The sequence below is a fragment of the Panthera uncia genome (genome assembly GCF_023721935.1).
Source record: "Panthera uncia isolate 11264 chromosome A1 unlocalized genomic scaffold, Puncia_PCG_1.0 HiC_scaffold_17, whole genome shotgun sequence".
NCBI classification, from domain to species: domain Eukaryota; kingdom Metazoa; phylum Chordata; class Mammalia; order Carnivora; family Felidae; genus Panthera; species Panthera uncia.
The window spans coordinates 112022927-112046769 of record NW_026057577.1 but is presented as its reverse complement, the minus strand read 5'-3'; the positions used below and the strand labels follow the sequence as shown (position 1 = coordinate 112046769).

Genomic DNA, 23843 nt, shown 5'->3' with positions numbered 1-23843 from the left:
TACATTTCTTGTTCCAAGAACCCAGTTTATGGTACTTGTTATGACAGCTCTAACAAACTAATAAAGTTGGCTAAAGTTAGTCTCTTGCCACCAAAGTTTCCTGCATCAGTAAAAATGGTTTCGAATGTTAGACATGTCCTCCACAGATACTTTAAGTAAGAATGTCTTGTTTCATTCAATACACTTCCATATCATAGCTCAAAGTTATAACATCCCTTCATCTACCATATCAAAGAAGGCAATCGAGGGCTAAGTGTAGAACAGATATTGCCCTATCTTTGCTGTATAATTTATGATTCTTGACGTGTGGAATAGATGTTGAATAAAGGCAACATTTCACGAATTTCGGTTGGATCTCCAGTGTCACAGAAATCCCAAAATTCAAAAAGACAAGCCAAAATTAAATACCCTGTGGGCCAAAAGGTAAGTTTGAGGAAGCAGGATATCTCACCTGAGAAGAGTCTTTAAGCTTCCATATGTGGACACAGATATTCAGAGGGTCATGTGGGGAAGACAGTAGAATTTACAGAAGAGGACTTCATAATATATGTTATATTGGTGCTCAGAACACTTTTGTGGAAGTCTCTCTTTCTAAGTCTTGCTTGGCCAAGATGATTGTCTGATTCCCATGGTATGATGAATATCCTGTGCATAAGAAGATCTCCTCATGTTTGATGTGGGTGGGAGGATGGGAAAAATAGGTACAGAAGATTAAGGGGTACCAACTTCCAATTATAAAATAAATAAGTCATGGTGATGTTAAGTACAGCTGAGGGAATATGGTCAGTAGTATTGTAATAACCATATATGGTGACCAGTGGTAACTAGGCTTACTGTGGTGATCATTTCATAATCTATGTAAGTGTCATATCACTATGTTGTACATCTGAAAGCTATATAATATTGTATGTCAATTATACTTCACTAAAAATAGTTAGATTTAATTTTATTTTTTTAAGTTTATCTTGGGGGGGGCGGAGTACAGGTGGGGGAGGGGCAGAGGGAGAGGAGACAAAAAATCACAAGCAGGTTCCCCGATGTTAGTGCAGCACCTGATGTGGGGCTCGAACTCATGAACCACGAGATCATGACCTGAGCCGAAGTCGAGAGTTGGATACTTAACCAACTGAGCCATGCTTATGCATTTTTAAAAAATGAAATGGTCTGCTGTCCGGTGTCCATGTCCATGGTCTGCTGCCCAATGTCCTCACTTTAATTCGCATTACCCCAGGTTACTAGAAGCTCCTGCCACAGAGGAGTCAATAGTGGTGACCGATTTCCTTTTGAAGTTCAACTTCAAGAGGGATACTGTGAATGTCGTGCACATTTTACCAATCTTTTACACATTTGATCTAGATAGTCAGTGCCCTGGCCAGTGAATTCCTGAAAGAAAGTTGCTTGGACAGCTCATTCCATAGGGGCTCAGGTGGGATACATCTATGTGAAAGACGCACAGACTGTTGTAGAAATTGACTCTTGCACGATGTGGGGTGGTTGGGTAAGCCTGAGAAAAAATCCTTTATCTCCTACTTTAAAAATCAGTGATGAGTAAAAGGAAAAAAAAATTTTAATTTTACTTAGATTGCACTGGCCGAGTTGCAAGTGATAGATCAGGATGAATAAGAACATTGTGTCTTAGGTATGTGTTTGACTTGAATCTTTCCCTCTACATCATTTTTAGCCTGACGCTACCTTACCATAGACATACTTTGATTTTTTGAGTAGCATGTGGTGTAAAAAACATGAGATTTGTATTTGGAGCTCAGATGACAGCACCCACTTGACTGATGGGTTCAAGATTCTTACCAAAGCTTTGGCCCTGTTGAGGCAGCTTCCCTGAATAAGCCACCACATATCCTTCTATCTTTCCCAATAACTTTCTAATCTTTGCTTTCTAGCAACGAATCAAGAAAAATAAAAATCCTTTCGAAGTCTGCATTCAAGAGTCTAAATTAGGTAGGTGAAAACAAACATCCCTGAATAAAATGATTAAAATAAAAATTGAGTTTGGGGGCGCCTGGGTGGCTCAGTCAGTTCAGCGTCTGAGTCTTGATTTCGGCTCAGGTCACGATCTCACAGTTCGCAGGTTCAAGCCCCAAGTCGGACTCTGCACTGCACGGAGCTTGCCTGGGATTCTCTGTCTCTCTCTCTGTCTCTCTCTCTCTGTCTCTCTCTCTCTCTCTTTTTCTTTCTCTGCCTCTCCCCTGCTGTTCTCTCTCTCTTTTTCTTTCTCTGCCTCTCCCCTGTTCTCTCTCTCTCAAAATCAATAAATAAGCTTTAAAAAACTGAGTTTGAGTGTTATTTGACTAATGGAGCTTCCTTAAAAATTCTAACCTCTGTCTACAGATCAGGGACTAGACAGGAATCTGATAAGTTGATTGTCACCTGTCATGGTTACTGTTTAATTCCTATATTTGGATTATACTACTCCTGCAAAATCACAAAAATATGTATCCTATTGTGAACTGCCCCCAAAACACACATATAAATACCACCAGGCAGAAGTAGCTAAATTTGCAAGTTCTTTGGAGATCAAAGTGCACCAGTTGAGTTAGTAGGTTCTATTCATCTACTTACCAAGGGCTCTACCAGTATTATCTCATTTAGTCCCCACAACTATTCATGGGACAGGAACTATAAAGGCTTTCGAGGACACAAACACACAGAAGTGTCAGGATTTGTTCAAGGTAAGAGCTGAGCTGGGATCTAGCTCAGGCCATTTGATTCAAGGGACAGGATGTCAACTTCACCACTATCACTTCACTCTGCCACCTTCCCTAAGCCCCCAAGGAATTATTCTAATTCTTTAAAAGCCACTTTGGAAACAGTCAAAACACTGGATCTCACAACTTGCAGAATCCTGAAATCCCTAAATCCTCTCTAAAAAGTGAAGTGTATCCAGGCCATCCTGAATGCACCAGGGACTGGGAATTCACCAAAAACCACTGAACTACTCTCTAAACTTCAGGCTGCTCTAAAGTTAGGGAAGTTTATTCCAAAATTGATTCCCTGTAACTTCCAGTTTTACCCTCTCGATCAGTTAAAAATTTCTATCTCTAATTCGTTCTCTGCATCACGGTCCTACAGACAACTGAAAAGAGCTTTCCCCTTCTTCTGAAATCCTACTTTGTGCAGGAAAAATATTCCCAGTTGTATTCAACCCAGGTTGATCTCACTCACCAAGGGATATTTGGCAATGGCTGGAGACATCTGTTGTCACAACTGGGAATGGTCATGCTTTGGGCATTCAGTGGGTAGAGGTCAGAGATGCTAAATGTCTTAAAATGGACAAGACAACCCCCCCACTCCCCAATAAAGAATCATCTAACTACAACATCCATAGTGGTGGAGTTGAGAAACCCTGGTTTAGAGGAGGTGATATACACCAACAGCCAGGGCTTCATGTCCTCTGCATATGCCATAGTGTGCCATTATGTCTTAACTATGGATGTCACAAAGAGAGCACAATACTCCAGTGTCTTCTATATGGACCAGAAAAGACAATTACATTGCCTTCCACCCTGCTCACCATAACTTAATACAGCCTGGGGGACTCCCAGCAGTATAGGACACGTGTGCCCCCTCAAAGAGCTACAATCTAGGACAGGGGATGAGAAAAGTCTACCTTACCTGATTTGTAAGTTCCAGCAATGTTTCCCTTTTTACCACTGTATCCCTAAGGTCTCGTACAATGCTAGACAGAGTGGATGCTCACAGAATAGGTTGAATCAATAATAAAATAAATTCTACTTTACATTGTGGGACCAAGTTCTGGGGATGTAAAGGTCACATTTAGTAGAGGGATGGGAAGGTTTTCTCCAGCAAGTGTCTTTTAAGGATGGTGGAGAAGAAAGTGCAATCCATGTACTATAAATAGTATGGACAAAGGCCAGGAGACAGAGATTATCTATAGAAAATAAATCCATAAACCTGTATCCATGCATCCACATAGGCATACAAACATAAAGAGAGTACAAGTTAACTGGGACATAGAGTATTTGGAAGAAAATAGAACAAAATCTGTCTCAAAAGGCCAGCTCAGGGGCAGTGGTTCTCAAACTGTAGCATACAAGGGAGTCACCTGGAGGGGTTGCTGAAATATAGGTTCCTGGAAGATCTGGTTATGGCGTCCAAGAATTCACGTTTCTGTTATTGTTATTGGTTGGCAATAACTGATAACTGATAACATAATAACTGATAAATGATGCTGGTGGTTTGGGAACTCCTGAGAACCTTTTTGAATGCTATGCTAGGATGAGTCTAGCAAAAGTTTTTTGAACTGGAAAACGTCCAAAAGTTCTTTGAACTGGAAAATGTCCACTGCAATCAACACTGCTGCATGCTCTACTAAAGAAGCTGAATTACAACAAATTCAAGAAAAAGGATCGTTGGTTCCCCTGCCAGGTGAACAGGGTTCATGAGGGAATGCGGTTTGGTCTCATCTCAGGAATGGATTTATCTGCAAGGTCTGTTCCCTAGACTTCCACTGGACAAGGCCCATTCTTCTTTCACTAAAAAACTTATACAAAGTGGTTAAATGAATGTTCAGGTGACAAGCGAGGTTCCAGGTGGCCAGGATTAACTAACACGTGGCATGGGTATTTGCAAAGAAATGTCTACGCAAAACATTTCAAACTACTGTTCGTAAAACTCCATTAAAATCCCCTTTGGTAGACCAGCCACCAGCTTCCCCAAATGCAGCCATGTGGAAAAGTGTGATTAAATTGCTTTTAAATGTCTCTGGGGACACAATTTACTTTGACAACTCTTAGAAGTCAGTCATGTATTTTAAGCTCCATGCTAATCTCTACCCCACCCGTCCTACAATTAAAGAAAATTCTTCCTCCTCACTTCCTGCCATCCCACCACAGGGAAGGCAGAGGAGCAAGGAGAATAACGTGGAATCTTAGATTCTCAGACTTAGAGGAGATGTTAGCAGTCAACTTTATGTCTTTATCTGAGCATCTCGTCTTCCTGCCTTAACCAGTTATTAGCTCTGTGGTCTCAGGATTAGTTATGTGACTTCTCCAGGATCCAGTTTACTCATCTGAAGTGTGGGTATCATTATGTCCACCTCACTGACTCGCGGTGAGAAATGATGAGCTAGTGTTCAATACAGGAAGTTTTGGGTACATAATGCTTCATAAATAGTAGTTACTATCTTTTCTTACATATAAGTACAAGATCAAAGGGAATATATATATATTATACATATGAATTCAAATAGATTCAAATACATTCTGGAACCAGGCGCTCTAAATTATTTAACAAATAAAATGGAGGCCACCTGGTTCAACATCTCTCCTAGTAATGACGTGGTGAATGAGTTGGTCCCTAAAGGTGAACGGAAGCAGTGAGACCCTATTGGTTGCAAGCAATGAAGTAGATCTTGTGTAGTATCTTCTTATGGACTTAATCCAGGCCCTGCTGTCCTAACTGAAATAATTGAAAGTGACATCCTAGATGGTCCGCGAGACCAGATCTCTAGTCAAGATTAACTAAAGAAAGAAATGCCAACCGCAGGAGAGAACACATGAAGTCGCATCTGGCTGCTAAGACCCAAATATTGAAATGGAATCAGGAAAACAAACCTTTCATCACAGTCCCCTCACCCCCCACCCCCAACTCCGAATTTATAAAGCACAAGCCAGTGGTCTTCAGGATTTAGGACTAGGGGGATAAAGAGCTCTGCAGAATCAATAAATTTATTAGTTACAAGGGGCATTTTGTCTTTAGCAAGACAATCAGTTCTAGTGTCAATCCTTTCATGGATATTCTTTCCAACATTTAACAAATCACGTGATGTCTTTGGGTCTCTGTTTCTTATGTGTAAAGGGGGATTAATTACATCTCAGCTTTTGTAAGAGGTTGTAGTTGTGTTGGATTAAAGATGGCCACAAATTCTTTGACATGCTTCCCATCCAGAGGTGGGGAGTCTGCTCCTTCCCTTGTGACTGCCTTGTGACTGCCCTGACCGAGAATACATTAGAAGTGTTGTATGCCGGTCTTGAGACTCATTTTTAAGAGGGCTCTTGGTTTCTCAAGGCCATGATCTGTCATGTAAGAAATCGAACATGTATGAACATGAGATCACATATAGAGAGCTGGGACCACATGGACAGGGACAGGGGCCCAGCTGAGCCCAGCTTTCCAGATGACGCCACCAAAGTGCCATCAATGTGTATGATAAATTGTCTTGGACCCTTCAGGCTTGTCCAGTCTCCAGCTAAACACCATCAAGTGACTTTAGCCAAGCCCAGATTCCTGACGCGCAGAACTGTGAAGTCTGGGAATAGTACATTGTTTTTTCAGCCATTAAGTTTTGGGGTAGATGTTATATGGCAACAGATAACTACAACTGAAATAAACAGGTAATATACAGTCTAGTGTGACCGTGGCAGTTCCCTGGCTGGACAGTAGTCCTCCCTCCAGTAGGGGATCTAGCCACATTTTGTGGCAGAGCTCTGGATGGAGAGATTTATCTTTCTCCTCATGGTAACTGGTTTTGTTACACTTCAGTTGCTCTGGTTCCCCTCTGAAGTGGTGTAGAAACAGCAGCGGCTTCAAGAGAAAGCTAAAGCGCTCCGCTTCTGCTTCCCAAGGGGTTTGGCAAGCTGCCAGTCGCTTTGAGAATCAAGGAAGATGACCCCAGCAGGGATATTCATCAGGAGCCAGGAGCACAAAGTGGGGCTCAGAATGTCGCCAAGAGCCGAGGGGGAACTTCGGGTTCCAGGAAGAAAAAACTGTGGGGGTGAGGGTTTGGGGGGAGACTCCTTTCTGTCAGAGATCTGAATTGTTTCCGCATCTCTGCCCTGGTTCTTCAAGTATTTTGTTTATGTCTGTGACACAGCACATCTCCAATCGTATTATAACTGTCTGTTTCTTGTCTCTGCTATAGCTACTACTATTCACACTATACGTGTTGCCCATTTACCGAAGGCACATTATGCAGCAAGAGGTGTATTCTATAACATATCTCACTCTCCTATAGCAACGCTGCAAGGCAGCTCTCATTCTCCACGTTTTAAATATGAGGAAACTGAGGCCCAGGGAGTTCAATCCACTTGCCTAATATCCTACGGCCAGGATACAGTAAAACTGGGAATTAAACCCACATCTGGCAAAGTCCGTGCCCTGGTAATGCTGGTGAATGGTCAGGGTGAGACCAAAGCAACCCTCTTCAGGAAGAAGACAGAGAACATGAGTGCCTTATAAGCTTTCTGAGCTGAGGACACATGGAAAAAATGTGAACATATTTAAATAAATTTAAAGATGCATATGATAAATAATATACAGGAATAAAAACTAAAAACCTACTGCAACAATCAAGAAGTGGGATGGGAGAAAAGGAGCGAAGAGGAGGAAGATGGGTTTGAGAGATATTTATAAAAATGAATCTACGATTTGGCTTCCAGCTGGTCATGGTGGATAAGGAAAAGATGACCTCAAAGAATTGCATTTAAATGACTAAAAGATGACTAACAGATGTGCCTTTTACATACAAAGTAGAAGAGGATATTAGTTTATAACGGAAATTTCCACCTTGGGCACACTGGATTCAAGAAAACAGAAAGAAGCTTAAGGCGAGATATTGAACAGGTGGGTAGAGATAGGACCCCAGAGCCCAGAGATGGGACAGGACTGCAGGAGGGGTGAGAACAGAGGTTCAGGTGAAGCCATGGGATGGGTGAGCTCTCCAAAGGAAAGAAGGAGATCCCTAGTGCTGGAAGGCCGAGGGTCTAACCTCGAAGGATACTCGGCCGTACAACAGGAAGAAAAACACAGCAACTGGTGTCTGGGAAGTCACCCACAACAACCAGTAGAAATTCACATTTGGAAAGGAGAACAATAATGGAATAATACTTGTGGCTAACATTTATTGAATGCTTATTATGTACCATGCACTGATTTATGTTCTCCTGCATGCACTCAGTTATATTCTTCACGAACTCCAAAAGGAAGTTACTATTAACACAATGTTAGAGCTGAGAAGGTAAAACCCAGAAAATTTAAATAACTTCTCAAGATTACACAATTGGTAACCGGTCAAGCTGGGATTGAATCCAGGCAGTCTAGTCATTCTTAACTACTTGCTATACTGGCTATTCGAGAAGGGTAGAAAAATGAACACCAAAGTCAGACCAAGCAACCACAAGTCACATCTTGGAGCATCAGCTAAATGTGCCTGGAGCAGCTGCCTTGGACCAATCAGAATAGCACGAGGACAGGTGAACTCTCATTTGCCTTGAGGCTGACTCTCAAGGAGCTTATCATCCAGGATGAGAAGGAGATAAACCAATGATTAAGATGAGTGATAACTGGGGCACCTGGGTGGCTCAGTCGGTTCAGCATCCGACTTCAGCTTGGGTCACGATCTCACGATGCGTGGGTTCAAGCCCTGCGTCGGGCTCCGTGCTGACAACGTGGAACCTGGAGCCTGCTTCAAATTCTGCGTCCCCTCTCTCTCTGCCCCTCCCCTGCTTGTGTGCGCACGTGCGCTTTCTCTCTCTCTCTCTCTCTCACAAAAATTAAAAATAAAAAAAAACATTAAAAATTTTAAAAACAAGATGGATGATAACTGCTATGCTTATACATTTTTTAATTTTTTTAACGTTTTATTTATTATTATAAATTACAGAATCCGAAGCAGGCTCCAGGCTCTGAGCTGTCAGCACAGAGCCCGACACGGGGCTCGAACTCTCAAACCGTGAGATCGTGACCTGAGCCGAAGTTGGACGCTTAACTGACTGAGCCACCCAGGCGCCCCACTGCTATGCTTATATTTAACATTCTATGGGCACTCAGAAGAAACAACAAATCATGGGGAATGAAGCCTGGCCAGTGGGTAGAGACAGTGACACATTCTGTCAGAATACTGAAGGGTGAGTGTTCATCGGGAAAAGAAAAGGAACTCGAGGCAAGGCAGAACATGGGGTTATGAGGAAACATATCAGACTCAGGCTATGAATAACAGATCACTCATGGGTTGGAGCTGAGTTAGAAAAAACAGACCAAGGACACGCTGGGAAAAGCACTGAAAGACAAGGGAAGAATTTAGCCTGTGGTTGATAAGGTATCACTGAAAAAAATTCGGGGCTTTGCACATGCCATTTTCTCGAACCTTCCTTCCAGGAGATGCCTCCTCTTCTTCCCCTTTACCTACTGACATTTGCATAATCCACAGATCCCAGCTTCCCTGTTACTTCCTCCCAGTGCTTACACTGCTTTGGAGGCCACATGCTCCAATAGCTTCTTTGACTTCTCCTTATTTGACTTCAATAGCCACCGATTTCATTATAATTACCTATTTACTACCTGTTTGCCACTAGACTAAAAGCTCTGTGATTCAGAGCTTTCTCTGGTTGTTCACCTCTGCACTTCCACTGCTCTGCTCAGCTCCTGGCAATTAGTTAAGTACTCAATGCATATTTAATGAAATGAATATAAAAATAAGAGTTCATATCCCATAGCATGAGATTCAACTCAACAAGTATTACCATTATGTACAAAGTATGAACTTAGCCTCAAAGCGTATGTGAGAAAGGGAAACAGTACGCCTTCCTTTCAGAAACACATTTCAATCCCATTGGGAAAACAGATGTAACTGTGTGACACAAGTTCACAATGACAGACACCTTTTAGGTATACATTACAAAACTGAGTGGTGCCGCAGGGAGATCATTAAGAAATGCAGACACGCTTATCTCTGGCACAGGATGAAATATGCAACCTTTGAGTCAGAATCATATGTTTAACAAGTAAACCTGTTTTAAAAGAAAATCTGTGACTGACAAATCGTCGGAAGAGTTTTGCAGATAATATACATCAAGTTCTTGTGTTGCCAAGAGAAAGGGTAGGCAATTTGGTTGAACATGTCAGTGAGGACATCTTGCAATCCCGTAGAGAATGGCATCCTCAGTGAAGTGAAACATTTCAAGGGGAATCGCATTTGATGCCAAATACAGGACAAAGTATAGCATTGATTGGGGGAAGGGGATCAGAATGGTTACAAGTCTAAAAAGTATGGCATATGAAGCCAGTGGAAGGATCTAGGGATGTTTGGCCTAATACAAGAAGAGTTGGGAAGGGCAAACCTTTGTCTTGTTGTGGAGGCTCAATAAAGAGATCTGAAGGTCCCTTGGGCAGCCTAAAAGAAGTTGATGTCTGCTATTCTTGTCTGCCCAACATCCTTCTTCCAGAAGGAACTGCCATTCTCCCACGCCATACACCTTTGGTAAAGCTGACCGTCATGGTGCCTCACCTCTGCCCAGCCACCATAATGTGTGAATGGTCAATGAAAGAGTGATTCAAGCAAAGCCAGCCAAAATTCTTCCATGAGAAAGAGCATTTAGGCTTCTCCTCCTGTGGATTCACAAGTTAATCAGGATGGTTTAAGACTCACTGGTCTAAGCCCAGCCTGAGACTCAATCCAACAAGAAAACAGCAAAGGGACACAAAAGACAGATATACAGAGAGGGACAGAGGCAGAGAGGGAGACTGACAGAGATGGAAGAGAAAGAGAAGAAAAAAGAAAAGATAGAGTCAAGGAGGAGAGAGAGACAGAGACAGAAGGAGAGAGTGAGCCTCGATGGCATTGTTCAAACCCTGTAGACGGCCATGTCTAAGGTCAGACTTTTCAGCTGATTCAACCAATCGATTTATTTTCCATCATGTGTTGCTGAAAAAGATCTTACTAACATATCATCTGAGAAGTGAGTTGGTCAAAACACTACATTCAGGCAATTCATTGGGATACTGGGAAAGCCCTTTTCAAAAGCTTATTTTAAATATAAAGCCATTTGAGCAAACTAAAAATATATTCACAGAAGTCTGCTTCTTGCATATCAAATGACTGGAATTTGCAGACAGCTACTGTGTACAGTGGTAACCTCTAGGGTATATAGCTGTGGAGGTGCAGAGGGAGAAGAGAGACATTTTTATGTTCTACTCATAAGCCAGAGGCACTTTTTTTTCACAATGCTCAGGTATTATTGTCATGCTCATTAAAAACTGTGATGGGGAGGGCGGCGCCTGGGTTGCTCAGTGAGTTAAGCGTTATGCTTGGGCTCAGGTCACCATCTCATGGTTCGTGATTCAAGCCCTGCAACGGGCTCTGTGCTGACAAGAGTTCAGAGTCTGGAGCCTGCTTCAGAGTGTTTGTCTCCTTCTCTCTCTGCCCCTCACCTGCTAGCTCTCTCTCTCTCTCTCTTTCAAAAATAAACATTAAAAATTAAAAAGAAACTGCAATGATTAGAAAAGAGACTGTTGAAATGGATGAGACACAAGGTCATGAATGAGGGTGGTGGGACCAAGGAAGACGAATATGGGAGTGAGTGGGAGGAAGGATCTGCTGACAGGAGACAGCCAGGGCTCCAAAGGGGGGAGAATCCAGGGCATTTTGTGAGAAAGCAGAGAGAACACGTTGGTCAGAAAGACTTCTGCGCTCTCTGCCTCGCTCAGATCTCAGAGGGAACTCCTAACACTAAAGTTAGAATGTTTTCAGTGACTGGAGAATGTGCTGGTCTAGGAGCACTTTTGGCCAAAGGCGATCCTGGATACTTCTGCGCTCAAGAAGTGTCAGTTTCTAGCACAGGGAAGATTCAAGTTTCAAACATATATTTTAGAGGTTAGTAAAAGTGATGGCTCCCAACCCCAATCTATCTGGTCACCTAGTCTAGCCAGGACCATTTTCAACTACCCTCCATATAACCGTTGTTAATAGTTTGATGCAATTTCATTCATATTCTCTCTCTGTCACTCACTCACTCACTCACTCACTCACTCACCTATACCTAAATGTAATACCTCTATATTTATTTTACAAAAGTAGAATTATTCTAAACATTGAAATCTGACACTTGCTTTCCCCCCCAATTAACACAGCAGTGATATCTTTCTAGGGCAACACACATAACTATTTCTCATGGGTTTTAGTGGCCAGATTAAAACTCAGTACTCTATCACAGATACTTAGTTGGTTTTCATTCACCACAGAACCTTTGATTCAAAATAGTCAACTGTACTATAGTGCTTTTAATCCACTTTTCTGGTCTCCCATGACCCATACATACTATATGATGCATGTAGCTTAATTATGCTTTGGAAATTACTTCTAATGAGGCAATAAGCTTTCATTAATTGGATTCAATTCTCAAAGCACCAGGAAGCACAGTGGATGGAGCACTGTAGTTGGGAAAAAGCATTTTATAATATTAGTGGAGTCCTGCTTCTTGCTTTGATCCAAGGGTCTGCCATCCGGGAGGAATTAAGAATCACAGTGAGCGTTTTTGCCTGGGAAGCATGACCGGAGATCACTAATCCCTGTAGAGTCATGGTAGCTCCAGAAACAAAGACAAACATCTTAACAGGAATCACATGATGAACAATGGGCACCGCACCCCACTGACAAGCTCCCCCACAGAGCAAAAACAGAAGCTAACTGATAAATAAAAGCTTACACTTCCAGACTAAGATGTAGTGTTGTCATGTTCAGGGTGAACCTTCCATCCCAATGAGAATATCATTCTTGGGACAGGAGATGCTAGAAACAATTGGCAACCTTCCCAGGCTCCCTGAGGAAAACCGGCCAAACGAAACCATCTGACTCCATCTTATTTATGGTATCAGAGGTTTTGATGTCCACTATCCGAGAAGGAAATGGAACTAATGGCAGCCAAAAAGTTTTGAGAGAATTCCCTCAAAAACAGGGTACACTGAACACTCCATTTGTTGAACAGCGTTTACCAAGTGCCTACATCAGTAGGTTGGTTGCCCTTATTGGTTAATTGCTAGTTTCCCCATTAAAAGGTAAGTTCCATGAGGGCGAGGACATTGTCCTTACTCATATCTTTTTTTTTTTTTAATGTTTATGTTTTGAGAGAGAGAGAGCGTGCGAGCAGGGGAGGGACAGAGAGAGAGAGAGAAAGAGAGAGAGAATCCCAAGCAGGCTCCATGCTGCCCGTGCAGAGCCCGATGCGGGGCTCAAACCCATGAGCCATGAGATCGTGACCTGAGCCGAAGACGGACGCTTCACCGACCTAGCCACCCAGGTGCCCCTCCTTACTCATATCTTTGCACTTTCTCCTCTCGGGGGTGATAGAGACATATGATTCCACTCGAATGTGTTCTATAAGAAACAAATGAGCAAAGGAAAATAAAAGAGGCACGCCCCCATTCTTAAATACAGAGAGCAAACTGGGGTTGCCTGAGGGGAGGTGGGGGGAATGGGTGAAATAGATAGAGAGGAATAAGAGGTAAAAACTTCCAGTGACAAAATGAATAAATCACAGAGATGAAAAGTACAGCATAGGGAATACAGCCAATAAGATTGTAATAACGTCGTGTGGTGACAGATGGTCACTATACTTATCACAGTGAGCATTAAATAATACATAGAATTGTTGAAGCATTATGTGTACACATGAAAGTAATATAACACAGCATGTTAATTATACTTTAATAAAAGAGTATAAATGCAAAAAAAAATACACGATAGATTTTAATCACCACTGCACTAACTTTTACAAAGAAGAATCAGTTTGATGGGGTCAGGGAGAGCTTCCAGAAGGAGGCAAGGATTGAGCCTAAGTCTGAAAGATACACAAGAGAGGAGGGGGCAAAGGAGTTTCCAGGTACAGGGAGGAGCCAAGGCCCTGGGATGGCTGGGCCCAGAGCACTGGAGACAGAAAGAAGGCAAAGACAGCTTGCAGCCCCGGGAGTAAGGCTGGTGAAGGGCATCAAGGGAGGTTGGGGACACAGACAGGAAACAGATGGCACAAGACCCTACGGGCCCAGGAGTCTGGTCTCGATCTTCAGTGCACTGCATAGCCATTGAAGGGTTTTAACCATGACTCTGGCTATGAGATCTTATAAGACGTGAGCAGATTGGAGGAAGATAAAGTAGATGTGGGGAGAACAATTAGGAGGCTGCTGAAGCGGCTTATGCAAGAGATGGCATTAGTCTGGGCCAGCATGATAAAAGTTGGAGAGAAACAGTAGGATCTGTTTAGGAAAGAAAATCAGTAGGACTTATTGATTAAACGCAGGGGATAAGGAAAGACCGCATGTAGCGTAACTACCTGATTTCTGGATGATGCAGCGGCTGGAGCAGCTATTCACTGATGAGGTCCAAGTTCGGTAAGAAAAATCTTACCCATGGAGGGTGCATGGACAGTTGCAGGAAACTGAAATGAACATCCACCAGCACTGTGTACTGTGCCAAGCTGGGCCAACGCAATGCCTCCGCCGGACTATCTAACTCAATCCTAACTGCAATCCTATAGAACAGGTGCTATTGCCCCCAATTTTAGAGACGAGAAGACAGAGACTCAGAAAAGCTTAATAACTTAAGACCATCCTCAGAGTTAAACACTGGCAGTTTGAGAGAGTTTGAATCTCACCCTCTTCAGTTCTAAAGCAGATGGTTCTTCATGACCAGACCATACTGCTTCAAGACAACGAATGCCCGCCTTCGCGGGGAAAATTCCATGATTTCTAAAGCCCCTGATAATTCATCTGGAACTCTGAAGCCAAATCTTCCTAGGGAACCTTCAGCCCCCTTCTCAGGGCTGCTCCGAGTCAATTTTCCACACTAGGAAGATGATTCTATATGTCCCCCCCAATCTACACTCCCTACTCAGCTCATTTTCTTCCCCTTGCTTTTACCCAAAACTCAAGGTTACCTCCAGGTGCCACGATCACCTCAGCTCTGCCCCCTCCAAGTCCATATGATACTTTCAGTCTCAGCACTCAATTTGGCAATGACCCCATGTGGGCTACCCCTCAAGACTTCCATGTATTTTCTACCCCCTTATATTTTATTTCTTCTCATGTGAACTTTCATACAGTATATAGTGACTGGCTTAAAGTGTTTCATGTACTGAAGTCGGACTGCTGGAAACAAGCAGATGAACACAAGTTTCAAACCATGACGTGCTTTGGGTCTGCTCGCCAACCAACAGTTCAGTTTTACCAATGTCGCTATCTGTAGCGAGAGAGTCTCATTAGACGTGCATTTAATTTAAGCACATTTGACTCTATGTTCCTGGTACAGCAAGAGAGAGAAAGAATTCACACAATTTAAATAGAGCAGGCCATTACACCTGCCATTCCAATCAATAAGCACCATCCCATGGGACAGGAGATGAATCCACTGTTCCCGCAGCTGGTTTCAGGCCCTCAGGACCTTCCCCAGTGTCAGAAATTCTCTGGACAGACTCTTATTTGAGTGTTTAAAGACATATTTTAGACACATCACAATCTCTAATTTTAGTCAAATGCTTTTCCTGTCCCCCAGTTAAAGAAACAGTGACCTATCTCTAGACTGGAAGAATGACTGGGTCTGTTGGACTCCTCCGGAGATAGGAAAGGCTTGTCCCATGGGAATTCTGGTAACATATTACTGGCATATGTTATCAGAATTTGGGAACTAACCCTACGATACGAGTACTGTGATGGCGGTTTGCGATCCTGTAATCGTCTGACCTTTAGACTGCATTCTGCTTTTATGACTGAATACAAACAGGCAGGAATTGGAAAATAAAAAGTCCAAATACCACTGATTAACGTACACCTCAAATAAATAAGGCCACGACGGAAATCGTCAGGCCTCCTGAAGTCAAATGTGAAGCAAAAGAATAAAATTATGCAAAGGAATTAAATGCTAGCCGTGCGTCCCCCAAACGAATCATTACTGGGGATTTTAAAATCATCTTTAACTTTCTGGAAAAGATTCTCCACAGTTGCATGCACATACCTAAATATGCATATAAAATTCTGACGTGGACACATTTTGGGAGAGGAGGTCATGTCGGAACATCAAACTATCCTTCTGAACCACCCTAGCTGCCTATTGGGGAAGGCATATTACTTCCTGCTCCCTCAGAGTTTGTTCGTGCCATCAGTATAAATTTAGAGCTCTACCATAAACTGATTGCCAATACTTATCACTCTCTAGATCGTGAACTTCCTACAGGCCGGTTCTAAGCCTTAACCACCTCTGTGTCTGGAGGACCTTAGGGAGGGCCTGACTGAAAGGGAGCCCTCTGCAAAGACTGGAGAGTGGGGGAATCCGTGAGTACCCAGAATTTATCTCTCTGAGATTCATCACTTCTGATGAATTAGGGAAAGGAAGACAGGCGTGGCCCCATAGCCAATCAGGTCCTTGTCCCCAGCACGGAGCTCTGCTGTCACACTGCTCTGTCCTCACCTGTCCAGAGAAATGCAGCACAGGTGAAAAATCGACGCCGTCGTGAGCAGGACGTCTAGCGATGTCCGGACCAGGCAAAACATCTCCCCATAAATCCAGATGTCCTGAACCAGCTCGATGGCACCAAAGGGCATCACCAGCACCGAGACCAGCAGATCCGCAAAGGCGAGGGATACGATGAAATAATTGGTCTTTATCTTCCTGTGAGAAGAATGTATAAGGAAGAAGGCAGGGGGAGAGACAAAGGAAAAGGTGGGAGAAAGGGGCAGGACAGAAAAAAGAGGAGAGGGAAACAAAGAAAGAAGGGAGAGAGACAGAGGAAAGAAAAGTGAGACATGCAATGAATTCTGTGAAATTCCCTTCCCCCCTCTGTCATGCAGCGTGTGTGGTCCAGCCACCCCTGACCTCCTGCACCCAAATCCTTCTCATCTTCTTCCCTGCGGCCACACTGGCCTGATTTGAGCCCTGGTGCATGAAGCATGGCCTCTACACAGGCTTCTCTCTCTCCCCACCCGCCCTTCCCTTCAGGCCTTGTTTGGTTATTCTCAGGGAACCCTCCCAAGGCACCCTCCTCACAAACGGTGTCAAATTCCACTGTTTTCCACGCTTAGACTGACTGCTGTGTGCCTCACATTTGTGACATGGGCCAGAACCGCGCTTTTACATTTCCTTTGCATTGTAAGTGGATTAGTGCATGCCTTGCTTAGAGAGGAAGGCCGTAGGTGAGCCAGGATTGTATCTTTTATCCCATATTATGGCCTGGTGGCTCTCGACCCAGGCTCAACACCAGAATCACCGGGTGAGTTTTTATAAATATTGATGCCCAGGTCTCTCCCCAGATCAATTAGTTCAGAGACTTTGGGTGGTTAAACCCTCCCCCACCCCCACAAGGATTGTCAGATAAAATATGACCTCCGAGTTATAAAATAGGCCTCCGAGTTAAATGTCAATTTCAGGTAAACAATGAATAACTATTTACTATAAGTATGTTCCAGACACTGCATGGGACATACTTATGCTACACACTAGCAATTTTCAAAAGGTCTTCAGGTGACTTGAACTGCAGCTGGGTTGAGACTGATGAAGTGGAAAGAGCAGAAGATACAGGTCTAAATCCAGATCAGTCACTGAGCACCCACCCCTCTCTGAACCAGTGGGGAGGTTAGACTAGACATGCTCTCAACAATTGTACATTTATAGTGATCACAACTGTTACCAAACACCTCCCCCCAACCCCTCCCAAAGCTGAACACGGGAAAAAAAGACGGGACGGAGATCCGTGTAAGTGCTTACACCGGCTATGTCATCATGGGGAAATCACGTGTGATCTCTTCCCTGCTCTGTTTTACCAACATCATTTCCCTCTCATAATTTGAATTGTAATGGGAATCATAGTTCAGACCCCAGCTCTCCAGGGAGAGCCTCCTCCGGTTTCCTCCTGCTACTCACCTGAGCTGCCTGTCCCTGCACACAGCCACCATCACCAGCAGGTTCCCCAGGATGGCCATCAGGATAACCGCCGAGAGAAACGTGAGCAGCACGACCTTCTCCACCGACCCAAAACCCTCCTTGGAACTGGAAGACACACGCATGCACACACACACACACACACACACACACACACAGAATTGAAGGAAACTCTGAGACACAAGGAAGAAAATTAATTTTTTCCTCACTTATCTTCAGGAAGGTAGCTTCACCATCAGCAGCCGTAATCCATATTTATATACACCTGGTATATGCCAATGTCTGTACTCGTCACTTTACATATTATCCTACTTAACCTCCTACATAATGAGGAGGCGGCAGCTCAGAGAGGTGAAGTAACTACCCTGCCATTACGCAGTTACTCTCTGCCAGAGAGCTTGTGACGTTCCTTCAGAGCACTTACCTCACTCAGCCTGTGCTCAGAAGCCTTATTTGGTTGATTCCTGTCGTGCACACCTCCCCAGCCAGGAGGTAAGCTCCACCAGGCGGAGAGCCTGCCTGTTTTATCCACCGATCAGTTCAATCTCAGTGCATCACTCACAGTTGTTGGATGAAGGAAAGTTGGTGTTGGATGAATGAATGACGGTAAGTGGAAGCAGGGTCTGCATGAACACGAGGCCACCCTGTCTCCAGGACCCCACCCCTGCCCATGCAGAAGCTGCCCTGTAGAAGTGGGCTATTGCGGGGAGAGGTCATGGCTTGAAGGCTGTTCTAGCAAAAAGTGGACCTGAATAAACTGATCTCAGATTCTGTGAGCTCCACTGGAAAGATAACAGCCAATCAATAGGCTCAGGGACTCCTTTCAACTGCCCTGAATCACATTTCTTTTGGTGCCCGATTGAATAGCTCACATTTGTGTTCTTGTCAATTCCAGCATCTGAATTGGTCCTGTGAACCCTGCCCTCCTATCGTAAACTCGGCATTTTGTTTTATTAACTTGGAAGCAAGTGTCTTCATCAATAAAAGCATAACATCCGTAGGTTATTAAAAAGCTACAGAAAAAAGGTTTCCGCTTTTAATAGAGTAGTAATAAAATTTTCTCTTTTAATCACGTTTCAAAGGGTCTCAAAACTCTCAGTGCCAAACCCTACATTTCAACACGGAGAAACTGAGGCCCAGAGTGGAGAACTGAATTGTCAAAGTATATTAGTGTCTGGCCTAGGAGAGGCTGCTTGTCCTGTGAGCCTGGAAACACAGGGTCCCAAGCAGCAAGAAACAGCTGTCTTGACTGAGCTACTCTGACTGAAAACCAAGATGGCTGTTGGCCCCAGATGGCAACAACCCACCAGATCCTAGCTCTGGCCTCGTCCCCAAATTGTTTTCCATTAGGCCCGGCATGGAAGACAAGGTGCCAACTGGAATAAGGAACCAGTATTATAGTGGCTGAAGAGCCAGCAAGCTCCTTCACTCTGCTGACAAGTGTTTGTGTTGACTCATTGAAGTCATCGTGGCTAAGGTTCATAAAAAGAAATTCAAGTTATGTTCATCTAAACCACCCTTCCACATCCAAATTCCAACTATCGACAGGTTACAAGTATTGAACGGGGGAGACGTGATTCAGGAGGAAAAAGACTTCCACAGGGTAATATGGCTACCCCAAGCTAATCTGATCTCAGGCCATGTTACGGCAAGTAAAGTGGCCAACAAAGGAGGTGAGAGTGGGATTTCCCCTTGTTCTTCTCAGAGGCTCTGACTGAGAGCCCTTCGGAAACATGTTCTCCCCACACAGCCTCTGCCCTTGCTCTCTGCCTTCCTCCTGGAACGCTTCTTCGGGGCTGGCTTCTTCTTGTCACTCACATCTCAGATTCAAGTGAGGCCCTGTTGAATGTGCCACAACCAACAAACATTTTGCAGTTTCTGTGAACCACTTGTTATCGGAAATGACTTCTGTTGTTGATTCCTGTGGCCCATCCTCACACAATGACTTTGTTTCGCTTTTTTCACTGCAACTCCCAGATCCTAGCACAGCGTCTGATCTAGAATATGTGCGTACAGGTATGTGTAGTACATAGGAAGTGCTCAGTTATGTTAAGCTAACTAAGTGAAAGAAAAAACATACTGCATTCATAACGGTGAGGTTTAGGCTTCAACATCTTTGAAGACTGATTGAAGGTACAAAGAAGATTTTGCCTAGAGAAGAAAAGACCCAGAGATAAGACACAAAAGCTGTTTTTAACTATCTTGAAGCACTGCCATCTGAAATGAGAGTAGATTCCCGCATTCATTCATTCAACAGCATTTTCTGAGCACCTACTCTGCATTAGGCATTGTTGTATATCTTGCAGAAGCAGATAAGCCAAACAGAGAACAGACAATGAATAGCTAAACAAGAAAATATGTAAAGTGTCAGGCTCTAATACACGCTATGGCAAAAAAAAAAAAAAAAATCTAGGAGGGACAGGAGGACAGGACTGCCAGAGGGGGTGAAGGGCTGGCTATATAATAAGGGTTGTCACAGAACGCTCTGTGATAGGGTTGTCATACTTTCTGCCCTGTAGGCTTGTGGAATCAAGGGGGACCAGTGATCGGGTTGTAAGCAGTGGTTCTCAACTTTAGTTACATACTGAAATCACCTAAGGAGCTTTAAAAAGTGCTGATGCATGGACTCCAATCTCGAAGACACTGATTTAACTGGTCTGGGCTTTGTGGCCTAAATATTGGAATTTTTAAAAGCTCTCAAGGGATTCAGATGTGCAACCAAGGTGGGGAATCACTGCCAAGAGAAAGGTAACATTTAGTAACGGGTAGTAGAACTTCCTAACAACTAAGAATGATCCTCAACAGCTTCCTGGTGTTGTTTTGAACTCCTTGGCTCAGGAAATGTTTAAGAATACCTAGACGTCAATAAAATACCACTTCACACCTGTTAAGATGGCTATTAGAAAATCAAACAAAACTGAAAAATAACACGTATCGATAACCACGTGGAGACATCGGAACCCTTGCGCATCCTGGTGGAATTGTAAAACAGTGCCTTCACTGTGGAAAGCAGTGTCCCAAAATAAATTTTCGCAGAAGTTTCTCAAAAGGCTAAACATAGAATGACCAGGGGAGTCAGTAATTCAACTCCCAGGTATACACCCCCAAAGAATTGAAAGCAGGGACATAAATACTTTTCTACCTATGTTTACAGCAACATTATTCACAGTAGTAAAAAGGTAGAAATGACCCAAGTGTCCATCAACAGATAAATGGATGAACAAAATGTGGTATACACATACTACGGAATACTAATCAGCCATGAAAAGAAATGAAGGTCTGAAACATGCTACAATGGACATAAACCTTGAAAACATTATACTTAGTGAAATATGAAATAATTCCGACAGAAAGACAAATATTGTATGATTCCGCTTATAAGAAGAGCCTAGAACAGGCAAATTCATAGAGACAGAACACAATAGTGGTTACCAGGGACACGGAGGAGCAAGGAATGAGAAGTACGGAGTTTCTGTGAGGAAGAGGAAAAAATTCTAGAAATGGATAGTGGTGATGGTTGTGCACCATCGTGAATGTACTTACTGTCACTGGGTTATACATTTAAAATGGTTATTTTATATATTAATGGTAAATTTTAGGTTATGCACACTTTATCGCAATAAAGTTTATATGGATGACCACAGAGAGGATACCGAATCAGGCTCCTGCGTTGGAGGCAGATTGGTCTGGCTGATTTTAGATCACTCTCTTATCTATGGACAGTGATCTGAACATATTCTTAGAACACGGATTCTCCATCAACCACATCCTTGTCATTAGAGCCATCTCCTCTATACTGCCTTTCCTCTTATCGGAGAAAAGACCAGATTGAGGGTATGTGGTGAATACCTCTGGCACTAGAGAATGTACATTTCAAATCAAATGGGAATATCAGGGTCAGAGGTTCCCAAGTCAACGTTATGGTTCACTTGTGGCACACCAATTAGGAGCCAGAAATAACTAAGCTTTAAACTCAACTTTGAATGACAAGCACAATTTAACAATGGAAGGAGCTTTTCCAATTAAGCAGAACTGTCCACTGAACTAAATGTAAGTCCAGTGGTAATTAAGATAAATCAGGAACCACCTAGCAAAATCCACGTTAGATCGCTGGGTTACCTTGGACTTCCTCCAACCACTCCCTGTCAACCACTACCAGGTACTTCTCATCTGGCCAAAGAGCAGTCCACTCCACTAAATTGGTTCTTTGACACTTATGCTTGTGGTAAATTTTGCTTTCTCTTCTCTTTTGCTTCTTTCAGTGATCTCTTGATCTATTGATAAAGAAACACCACACACTTGTTGGCTCTGTGTACCATTTTCTCAGCTCTTGATAAAAGAAAACCTGGGTCAGTAATTCTGGGCAAATTTTCCACATAGGTCAGTGTATGTGAAAAAGGATGATAAATGATAAAGTAAAATATCAATAAGTAATCATGGTGAGTTATTAGTATCAGAAGCCTGCAGAGGGACAATAGCCTAAGGAAATTTTAGGTTTGTTTGTCACATCACCGAGAACAGTTGGTTTCAAGGTTTCACACACATACACACACACATACTATACTTTCTTAGGAGTCAAGAATACTTATCTCTTTTTTTTTTTTTTTTTTTTTTTTTTTGCACTGGCCATGTTAGTAACAGCTGTGTAGCTTCTCTGAGCCTCAGTTTCTTCATGGATCCGTTAAGAAAGTTAGATTAAAACTCTCGTTGATCAAATATGTATTGACTGCCACCCATATGCCAAGCATTGTGCTATGCACGGGGATGCAGCAGTAAAGAAAGTGACAGAGACCCTACATTCACAGAGTTCACACTATTGATGAAAAAAACCAAGCAAGTGCACAGCTAAAGAAATATAATTGGCGATCAGTACCTCAAAGTGACACTCTCAAACTTAAAATGTTCATGTGCATCTACTGGGGATCTTGTTAAAATGCAAATTCTGATTCTTTTCATCTGGGGTGGGGGCTGGGGCTCTGCATTTCTCACAAACTCCTAGGCTCACGAAGAGCATCGGTGATGCTCATGCTGGTGGTTCATGAATCACACTCAGGGTAGTAAAACTATCAAGGGCATTGACACAACGGTGGATGGAGAGCAACTGGATTAGAGGGAAGCTAGGTAATCAGGGAACATGGGGAGGGATGTTCAGCTGAACTGTGATACGTGCAGAGGATCCATGAGTTAGAGGAGCCAGGAGAGCAAATGCAAAGGTCCCAGGACAGGAAAGATATTTTGCGTTTACCGTCAGAGGGGAATGAGCAAGGAATAAAGAATCCGGGGGGGGGGGGGGGGGGGGGCTCTGAACACCCCTTGGGCTTTGTACGCACTGCCGAGAAGCTTATGTTCTATTAGACAATACATGAGAATGCAGTGAAGTGATTTAAGCAGAAAAGTAGCCCTGCGGATGTGAATGTGAGAGAAAGTCAGTGAACCTGTCAGGGGCCCTTGCAAAGCTCAGGTCAGTGACGGCAGTGGCTTGGAGTAAGGTCGTGGCAGTGGGTGGAATAAAGGTATATTTGGGAAGTAAAGGGATAGGTAAGAACAACAGATCGATGGATGGATAAGAAGAAATGGAAATTACATTTCTGAATTGCTTATCTCAGTAATGAGATAGGAATTTAATGAGATGAGAAAAACATGTTGTGTGAGATGCCTATAAGACATTTAAATGAAGGGACGCGCGGTTGGCTCACTCAGAAGAGCCTGAGACTCTTGATCTCAGGGTTGTGAGTTCAAGCTCCACGGTGGGTATAGAGATGACTTAAGAAAAATTGTTTTAAGACGTTCAAGTGAATGTGTCGAGGAGGCAATTGGATATGTGTGTCTGGAGTTCAGAAGAGATGGCTGAGAAGGAGATATATACTTGGGATTTTCAGCATTTGGTGGGATTTAGATCTCAGGGGAGGGATGAAATCACCCAAGAAGAGGGCCAGGGGCTTGATGAACTCCACTACTGAGTCATGCAGGAGAGAAGAAGGAACCAGCAGAGGAGAATGAGAAAAACGCCCAGGGATTTCTGAGGAACCTCAGGCGAGTATGGTATTGTGGAAGCCAAGAGCGAAGAAAACATCCAGTGGAAAAAAAGAAGTGTCCCCTCGATAGCTCCCGGCAATACCACAGAGCCACTTCTGGGAATGAGGGGGGAGCCAAGGAGGCAGGGCAACTC

At 43.4% G+C, this 23843-nt stretch overlaps 1 protein-coding gene across 2 annotated transcripts in view; it reads right to left on the bottom strand.

Annotated features, from left to right (window-relative positions):
* The window catches only part of HTR4 (5-hydroxytryptamine receptor 4), a 77894-nt gene extending 59869 nt beyond the window's left edge, over positions 1–18025 (bottom strand). For both annotated transcript variants that reach the window (XM_049648067.1, XM_049648066.1), the window contains exons 1-2: positions 17657–18025; positions 16208–16408 (exon numbers count right to left, since the gene is read on the bottom strand). In XM_049648067.1, the coding sequence (XP_049504024.1) occupies positions 16208–16408; positions 17657–17799 (344 nt within the window). In that variant the 5' untranslated portion in view covers positions 17800–18025. The remainder of the gene's footprint in view (positions 1–16207; positions 16409–17656) is intronic.
* Between the last annotated feature and the right edge of the window lie 5818 nt (positions 18026–23843).